The following is a 10,000-nucleotide window of genomic DNA, read 5'->3' as shown; positions in this document are numbered from 1 at the left end:
TACTAGATTCGCTAAGAGAAAGGTGTTTACTATACATGTTGCAAACAGTTTCTTAAAAGTTCTAAATTTATAAATGACTTAAGCCAACTATAGGCAAATGTATTTTATTCGGAGACTTCGCATTAATTCGGTCTCAGGGTTGAGTGTCTCTGTGATTGCTTAGTACTCTATTTGTGTTATTGGAGTTTTGAGAAATGTAAAGGAAAGAGCTAAGAAGGATGGTATGAATTAGCAAGATAGAATTCATTTTGAGTATAGGTTAAATGCTGTTTATATGTGATAGGGACAAATAATTTAAAATCTTAAGAAATAACCGGATGATTTTAAAAGGAAATGTCTAAAAGTGAAAGATGATAAGTAAAGTTGTCAGATCAATAGAAACCAGGAATATTGAACGATGAATATAGGATCAGATGGTGGAACTTTCAAAGTGGTTATACTTGCATAGGTATTCGGAATTGAATGTTGGGGTTGGATTGTGGTGGTGAATAACTAAAAATGGGAGGCAAGGTGTCCCATGTTTAAAAGAGTTTTAAAGAAGCGAAGATCTCAATAAAAGAAAGGATTGCTGAACACACTTTTTTTGAGAGCGAGAAGGAAGTTAAGATAAATGGACTAAGTCAAGATTTCTAGATAGAGAGGGATGATATAGTCAGAAAAATATGTTGATATATTATACAAGAAAGAATCTGGAAGTCTTAATGGGAGTATAATCAGGAATTTTTGGAGAGGAAAAGAAATGGAATTCTACAGATGATTGCCTTCAGCACACCTATTTAGACGTTATGGAAGTTTATTGATAATCAGAATTAACAACCAATTCTCCAACAAGTGCAAAAAGAACCTCTTCTTACTAAGAGTTTTACCAAAACTACGATTAATTAATCTAGCAAAGATATTTCAGAGGATAAAATGAAATGAAAAAGAAAAAAGGAAGTTCATTAATTTATTACAAAAGAAATTACCTGAAGAATATATTTCCTCACTGGATGTGGAGAGCCTCTTCACAATTTCCCGTCGAGGAAACCATAAATATATTATTAGATCAAGTATTCAGATCAAATATGGAACCCCTACCTAGATCTGAGGATGTCCGTAGAGAGATGTTGAAGTCCAATACTTGATAAAGACATAGTATCGTTCAAACAATGCTAAAGTGATAAAATGAATTTGGGTTAATAATTAAAGTTTCCTTATACAAAGACTCACGCAGGTGAATCTAAAGAAACTACGTAAATGTGAGAATTCCTGTATGAAACATATACAGGATATATATATATGTATGTATGCATGTATGTAAGTATAGATTATCTTGACATAGTATATTTACATAGACATATGGTATGAGTTGACAGTGGACATTTTCATGTGTATAATGGTAGTATATCATTATATGATCCCATAAGATCTATCGCTGGAATAAAAAAATAAAAATAAAATTCTTTTCAGGCTCTATATTTATCTGTACTTTCCGTTCACCAACAAATCTCTCTTTCTTCCTCAGGTGGATCAGCACCATCAAGACAATGTTGATGACGTCCGTCACTATAATATTTCCGGAGATGAGATGTCAGTTGCCGCGTCTCTCTCGTCTCTTGCGTCAGGTAATGTCAGAATAAGGCAGACATTTATATTGTGTTTTTCTTCTTGTCGGGATTTCTGTTAGTGTTGTATGGTTTATGTTTTTTTTTTTTTTTTTTTTTTTTTTTTTGATCCGGCAAGGCGCAACAGTGTTTTATAGAATTACCTCTATTCTTTGTAGTTATTTGTATTGTGCCCTTCACCTTCAAACCATGTATTTTCCAACAATATATATGTTTGCATGTAAAAAAGAACATTAAGATAATGCTTTATTTACGAATTTACTCATCTTACGTCCAATGAGCACTGACTTGGATTTCCACGTGTCCCTATTCAACATGAAGTTGAAGAAAATTTTAAATGTGTTTTGGGACTGAGGTCAAAGTTTATCCCTAAGCAGAATGAATGTGTATGTAAGCATATTTTAGGCAAATTTTATTATTTGCAACCCCTCTCTCCAAAACCAATCGTTCCGTTTCGAACATACCAAGGACAGGCATCCTTCGGTAAGTGGGGACCACAATCCTTCAAGATTACGATAGTTAAGAAATAGTTAGAACAAGAAGAGCATTGAAAGATCCTCTTATATATTAATAATAAAACTTACTGGAGAAATATCCAATGACAGATAGATTTATTTGTTGTCGAATCATTGCCCATAGTGCCAGACCAGGGCCACATTGTAGGTCATTAGTTTTGCCGTGAAATATATATATATATACATATATATATATATATATATATATATATATATATATATATATATATATATATATATATATATATATATGTATATATATATATATATATATATATATATATATATATATATATATATATATATATATATATATATTCGGGCTCAGGCCATGTCGTCCTGATGGAAGTTCCTGAAAGGTAGCTTCCTAGGGTATATTTGACTACAGTGATATTCCCAGAGAATTTTACCTTAAGGTATCCAGAATTCTAACTCCTGGAGCGAATATCCCTAAATAATCTCACAGGGATATCCCATAATATCAGAGGACGTATTCTTGACACATCACATAGCTATCTTCACCCCGAACAGTATTAACGCTTCGAGGGGTTACAGTGACAAGAATCTAAAACAAGAATGAAAAGAGAGCCGCTCATAAGGCATCTCTAATATTCCATTTCCAGTGTGTATCTGATGAAGGCGGTAGCGCCCTCTTTATTCCTTTTCGCGTAGCTCTACTACTCGGTGTTTTCCCTTGTGTTCTCTCGTTATTTTGGATTTAATTCAACATTTTGATGACTTCTCCGGCCTCTTCTGCCTCTGGAAAGTTGAGTATTGTCTTTACTGTGTATAAATGTAAGCTCTTGTCGTTTTGAATTAAATCAAAAGTGATATTAACGTAAACAAGAGCTGTTGCCTACCGGAGGCATCCTGGATGCTATCGCTCGCTATATATGGGTCATTTAGTTAGCTAGAGCGACGTTCTCGGTTTGTTATGCTTTAATAATCTAGCTATTTAGCTCCTCTAGGAATGCTTATATGATGCCGTTAGTTTTTAGTTCGGTTATTTAGGTAACCGATCTTGCCCTTCGCGAGGCTTAGTAGCCTAGGCGTCTGGCCTTAGTACTTTCATGCATGATATAAGTTTTTCCGAGTGTTATGTTATTGAAGCTATAGGCAAATATTTTATACATGTAAGATATTGTTGAATGTTCTTTCCAAGATTGTATACGAGAGAGTTTCGGTGAGTTAGGTAATCGATTCTCATCGCACCTAGGCTAGTATTCTAGGTACAGTAGTATACTTTCGCACATCCCCGATTGTTCTTTTCTCCTCCGTAGGCTAAGTTCAATCCCTCTCTAAATCTGAGTAAGCCTTAGGCTTAATCCCAGCGGTTCTATCTGTATAATAATTCAGGTATAACTATACTAGGATATGTCTGTCCTGACCTGATAACCAGAGTGACTGGTTTTTGGGTTAGGGGAGAACATCAGAGTTTCTAGTCTGTGGTCTGCTTCTTCCTAGCATAGAGAATGAGTCTCCTTTGCTAGGTTAGGGGCGGATACAGGAAGCTTTGCTTCCCTAGTCCACGTCTGAAGGATTCTGTACGAGATGATTCCTTCCTCTGGTGGTCTAGCAGACTGTCCTTTGTTGTTTTTCTCGGGCTGGAGAATGAGTTTTCTCTGTTGCCCGGCAAAATAACTTCACCTAACTTTGTTCTGGTTGGGAGGAGGATAGCAAGTATTGCCAGTCTTCCTCCCTAATAGACAACTCTAGGTTAGGATGATCTTCCCTAACTGCTGAGTGTGTCTCTTGCTAGAACGAAGTTTATAGGACCCTCATCCCTCCCCCCCCCTCTCTTCTTTCTTTTGGCCGCAGTCCTACTTCCGTACCTAGTGTAGGTTAGGATGGAAGACCGGCTCAGCTCTCTGCCGGCTGGCATTTACGTGTCGGCCGGCAGAGGCCCCTTGTTCTTTGCAGAGTGAACCCCAGACCTCCCGTGGTCTCCCTTCCATGTCCGCCGGTAGAGTCCGGCAGGCTATGGATTCCTTGGAAGCCTGAATGCTACATTCTCCCCTTCCATAAGTTCACTCTTTCTGGATGAAAGGTCGTATGGCAATGCCGCCTTATAACCTTACATCCATACTGTTTCTCTGACTATTGTGTTGTACCCCTAGCCCGGCTGCCGGCTTAACAGCCGACAGCCGGACAGGGGGAGGTTCTCTGGTTCTAAGCCACTGCCGGCGGGCATGTGTATTGCTACCTTTGCCTGCCGACAGTGGAAATACAGCTGTCGGCCGGCAATGATTGCCAGCCGGCACACATTTGCGAACCAGTGGCCTGCTGCCTATTAGTTAAAGGTAGTATATCTTTGAACTATACAGGTGTAATGCCAGCCGGCACGTTGCGGCGCACTCCGGCACGTACCGGCGCGTGCTGGCCGGCACAACAGCATGCGATGTACAGTAGTTACTATATTTGTAGTGTAGTACACACTGCATTAGTAAAACTGCAGTACAGAGTTTGTGATAACACTAAAGTTCTTCAACATACTTAATGTTATCTTGTACAGCCCTTTGTTGAGACCGTACAATATATAGAAAGTGAGTTCTTTCTGTATTCATTTTATCCCGTATATTAAAACTTTATTTCAAGGTGTGAACTACACCTTAAATTTCCGTTTAGGAAATTACATAAGGTATTCTAGAATAGAATTAACCTTAGTTTTAATATCTTGGAGGTTACAGCAATTGATTGGACAGGAAATACAAGTATGTGTCTCACCTTCTTTCTTTTATAGCTTTTCTATATAAGCTACATGTTTTAATATAGGTGAAGAGCCTTCACTTGATACTCATGGATTTTTCTTCTCTTTACAGGAGGACCATCCGAAGTGCGGGAGTGTGTTCTGTAATGTCCGCAGTAAGAACTTCTTTGGACATCAGCTTTGCTGGAGGCACGCAGCATGCGCAGCCTCCAGAGGTGATCTCCGGTATTGGGACCCTCAGGTTTGTACTGTATGCTCTAACCTGATTACCGAGGCTTTTGACGACCCTAAGTCGACGATGTCAAGGGATGCTGTCAGGGAAAAGCTACGAACCTGGGTGAGGGGTTTTCAGGAAAACACCTCAGGCCCCTACCTTCCAAATGAGAAGATGAGGGCCTACCTTTTCCCTAAAGCATCGGCTGATGCAATCATCCCTCAGCCTCAGGTGGAGATACCAACTGCCCAGAATCCGGTAGATTCTGGAGTCTCGGCTGCCATTCAAGACATCCAATTGGACGATAAGATGTCGGAGGTGTCGGATTCTACTGAGAAGGACCTTCTAGGAGAAGGTCAGGAAGAGGAGCTGTCCCAGGCTCCCCAAGTAGAAGAGGAAGAAATCGACGAGGTGTCGGTTACTTCGGTTCCGGACCCAGAACCTGTTCCCTCTACATCGTCTGCTATCACAGATGAACTGAGAAGGACTCTTTCTTCCATTATTGAGATGATCCAACAAATTCAAAGGAAGAATGATGAGAAGGAAGCTGCAATGAAACTGGAGATGCGCAGACTTGCAGCATCACGTGGTCCCCAGAAGCGGCTCAGCGTGAAGGATCTTCCTTTGTGCTTGGACACCAATCCTTAGAGGTATGCCAAACACATGCCAATGACAACCGGGAAGATCGTGATTTCAGAAAAGTTGGGAGCAATTCCCCTGGAAGAGGTGGAATTTTGGCCCAACAAAGATTCTTATCCGGACTGCTATGTCTGTCTTAGGAAGGAGCCAGCCTCAAAGGAGGAGACGGAGCCAAAGGAGGTCATAGTTTTTTACCATAGTAAAGCTCAGGCGTTACTAGCGAGCTCGATGAAAGACAGGGGCTTCACTAACTCAAAGGTGCCAGCCTTGAGCAAGAAGATTCCCTCCTTTGTGGCCTCTCCTACCAGAGCCTTTCTCTTCGTGGAAAAGGGATATATGGCAGCCTTAAAGGCGGTGGAGGCAGGGAAACCATGCCCCTCCTTGGAGGAGTGCAAGCCGTTATCTCTGACCTTGCCCTTGGACCAAGAAAACTGGAAGGACGTACACCTTACCTTCTCAGTCGAGAAGCTGGAAGCTGATATCGCTGAACGTCAGTTTGGTGAGGAACTTCCAAAACTGTCGGAGGTTCTCTTGGGTAGAGAGCAAGAGACGAAGGAAAGACTTGCGGCATCGATGTCATTGAAAACGACATTAGAAACGATGGCAAGTGACCCCAAGAACCAGGAAATGTTCATGGTAGTGGCCAAAACCCATCTGGCCACAGTTACGAAGGATCTCTATAGCTTTATTAAAGCTAGGAGAGCCTGTAGAGAGTTCATGTTCGCCTCGGCTGCGGTGAGGCACGAACCGAGGAAACTGATCTCCTCTCGTATCTGGGGTAAAGACCTCTTTCCCAACGAAGTGGTTAAAGAGGTAGTAGACAAGGCCGCCACAGAGAATAGGAACCTTCTCAAAAAGTGGGGCTTAGATCTTAAGAGAAAGTCATCTCCGGATGAGGGTCCCCAACCCAAGAAGAAGACAAAAAGGCCTAGGCCATCCTCTCGGCCGGCTAAACCCTACCGACAGCAACAACAACAACAACTTCCTGTGACCGCGGTGCCTCAGATAGTGGCACAACCTCCAACCACGTACCAGCTGGTACCTCAACAAGTGGCGACACAGTCGCCAGTTTTTAACCCAGTCTTCGAAAGGCAGACTTCTTCCTTTTGTTTGAAAACTAGAGAAACAGCCAGAGGTTCTTCTAGACGCCCTTCAAGAGGAAGGGGATCCAGGGGAGGACGCGGTCAAGGAGGCAAGGCCTCAGGTCCACAACAGCAGAAGTGAGATACTTCCAGTAGAAGGGAGACTACAGCTATTTAGGGATCGCTGGACCTTCAATCCCTGGGCCCACAGCCTAATAAAGAATGGACTAGGTTGGAGCTGGATCAGTCCTCCACCTCAATTTCCTTAATTCTTCCAACACTCAACCCCCGTTCTGGAAGAATATGTCCGAGAGCTCTTAGACAAAAGAGTAATCCGGAAAGTTAAGTCCATAAAATTCCCAGGAAGGCTGTTTTGTGTTCCTAAGAAGGACTCAGAAAAACTTAGAGTCATTCTAGACTTGTCGCCACTCAACAAGTTCATAGTGAACTACAAGTTCAGAATTCTCACGCTTCAACACATAAGGACCCTGCTGCCCAGAAGGGCATATACTGTCTCTATAGACTTGTCTGACGCTTATCGGCACGTTCCAATTAATCGTCACCTCTCCTCCTACCTAGGCTTCAAGTTACATAGAAAACTTTACGCCTTCAGAGCCATGCCTTTCGGGCTAAACATAGCCCCAAGGATTTTTACAAAGCTCGCGAACGCAGCCGTCCATCAATTAGGCCTAAAGGGGGTCCAAGTAGTAGCCTACTTGGACGACTGGCTGGTTTGGGCAGCATCCAGGACAGAATGCATGCAAGCTTCTAAGATAGTGATCCAGTTCCTGGAACATCTGGGATTCAAGATCAACATAAAAAAGTCTCGACTTTCTCCAGCTCAAAAATTTCAGTGGTTGGGCATCCACTGGAATTTGGAGTCACATCGACTTTTCATTCCTGGTAAGAAGAGGAAAGAAATAGCAGGATCTGTCAAGAGACTATTGAAATCCAAATGGATATCAAGACGCGAACAGGAGAGAGTGCTGGGCTCTCTACAGTTTGCTTCGATAACAGATCCAGTGCTAAGAGCACAGCTAAAGGATGCAACAGGAGTCTGGAGAAAATACGCATCAAACGCGCGAAGAGATCTAATAAGACCAATACCGACTCGACTGAGAACGCTTCTCAAGCCGTGGTCCAATGCCAAGCAATTGAAGAAATCAACACTTCTTCAACCGCCTCCCCCGTCAGTAACTATCTTTTCAAGTCATTTCACATCAACTTTCTAGAAGCCATGGCAGTACTTCTGACACTAAAGAAAGTATCTCATCGCCAATCGACCCACATAAGACTGGTTCTAGACAGCGAGGTGATAGTGAGATGCCTGAATCGACAAGGGTCGAGGTCACCTCAAATCAACCAAGTAATGTTGGCCATATTCCATTTGGTGGAAAGGAAGAAATGGCACCTGTCAGCAGTTCATATTCAAGGGTTCCGCAATGTGACAGCGGACGCTCTATCCAGGTTTACACCCATAGAGTCAGAATGGTCCCTTGATGCTGGATCGTTCTCCTTCATCTCGAGTCAAGTCCCAGAGCCGCAGATAGACCTCTTTGCGACGAAAGACAACAAGAAAATAGATCGTTACGTGTCCCCATTTGAGGATCTGCTAGCGGAGGCAGTGGACGCTATGTCCCTGGACTGGAACAGATGGTCCAGTATTTATCTGTTCCCTCCGCACAACCTCCTTTTGAAGGTCCTCGATAAGCTGAGATCCTTCAAAGGGAAAGCAGCAATAGTGGCCCACAAGTGGCCAAATAGTGTGTGGTTCCCTCTGGCATTGGAACTACGACTAAAATTCGTACCGCTACTGGATCCATCCCTGTCTCAGCAAGTACAGAAGTCGACTGTCTTCGCTTCATCACAGAAAACACGGAACCTACATCTCATGATTTTCTCTCCTTAGCGATGAGAAAAAGATTCGGTTTTAAAAGTCAGTTAAGACTTTTGGAGCAAACCAGAAGACATTATGAGGTTTCATGGAAGAAAAATATATCCTTTGTCAAGGCGAAGAAACCAAAAGAAATCTCGACAGATTCCTATTTATCATTCTTCATTCACCTTCATGAGCAAGATTTAGCAGCCAACACAATTCTATTGTTCAAGCCTGCCTCTACAAGTCAGATACCATATGCCTTACAGGTCGACCTTTCTAACGACGTTCTTAATGAACTACAAACGCCCATGCTAGGCTTAGCCCTTCAGCGCCTCCAAAGACCCTTTGCATGGTCATTAGATATGATTCTTCATTGTGTATAAATAATGAACAATGAGGAATGCTCTTAGAAGGTTTTGAATTTAAAGTCATATTTCTGCTTGTACTCGCTTTGGGGGCCAGAGTTAGTGAAATAGTGGTTCTCTCTAGAGAGAAAGGCCACGTCCAGTTCTTGGAGGGAGAACTGAATCTATTTCCAGACCCAACGTTTCTTACCAGGAACAAGCTACCCACCAACAAGTGGGGTCCCTAGAGAATCTGCCCTCTGAAGGAAGATGCATCTCTATGTCCAGTGAAGTGCCTAAAGGTCTATCTTCATAGAACTTCAGACTTTATGGGAGGACAGCTGTTCAGAAGAGAAACCCTGGGTTCAAAGTTATCTATAACTAAGGGCGAAAATCACCCGTGTTATTCTCAGAACGGATCCAGACAGTACACCCGTTAGTCATGATCCGAGGAAAGTTGCCTCTTCCATAAAATTTCTTTAAATATATGGACTTTGAACATCCTTGTTCATACACCGACTGGTAGTCATCCAAGGTGTTCTTTATGCACTATGTGAAGCAAGTGGAGCAACTTAAGAGGTCTGTGGTAGCAGTAGGTAGAATTCTTTAACCTTCTGTTTTAAATATGCGAGGAACAGTGTAATTAATTTGGGACGATTAATTAAGAGGGTGCATGTGTAGTCACTGTATGTTACTACACACTGAGCGATAGGCCACGAAAGTGTCCTTACGAACTGTTCCATTGACGTCGGTGAACTATAGCATAATACGGACACTTGTGCCAAGCGTTTCTTACGCTAGTGTAAACAAACAGTATACAGACTGTATCATTATTATTAATAATTCAATTGAAGTGGCAAATCTGTTTCCTAGTAGACGAAACAATATTTTCTGTTGACTTCTTTCTTTATGCTTTAATGCATATCATCCACATTTTATAAATTTTATAAATGTTGATCTGATATGTACGTTTATTAGAAATGTACTGAGCATTAAGATTAAAATATGGATATTTT

The 10,000-nt window shown here is 41.9% G+C and overlaps 1 protein-coding gene across 1 annotated transcript in view; it reads left to right on the top strand.

The window, feature by feature from the left end:
- Positions 1-10,000, top strand: part of LOC137643233 (DE-cadherin-like) — a 218,012-nt gene that overhangs the window by 180,641 nt on the left and 27,371 nt on the right. The window contains exon 28 of the mRNA XM_068376075.1: positions 1,505-1,604. Coding sequence (XP_068232176.1) covers positions 1,505-1,604 — 100 coding nt within the window. The remainder of the gene's footprint in view (positions 1-1,504; positions 1,605-10,000) is intronic.

The sequence above is a fragment of the Palaemon carinicauda genome, chromosome 6, assembly GCF_036898095.1.
Source record: "Palaemon carinicauda isolate YSFRI2023 chromosome 6, ASM3689809v2, whole genome shotgun sequence".
NCBI lineage: Eukaryota > Metazoa > Arthropoda > Malacostraca > Decapoda > Palaemonidae > Palaemon > Palaemon carinicauda.
The sequence above is the reverse complement of the archived record's forward strand: the minus strand, read 5'-3'. Positions and strand labels throughout refer to the sequence as shown.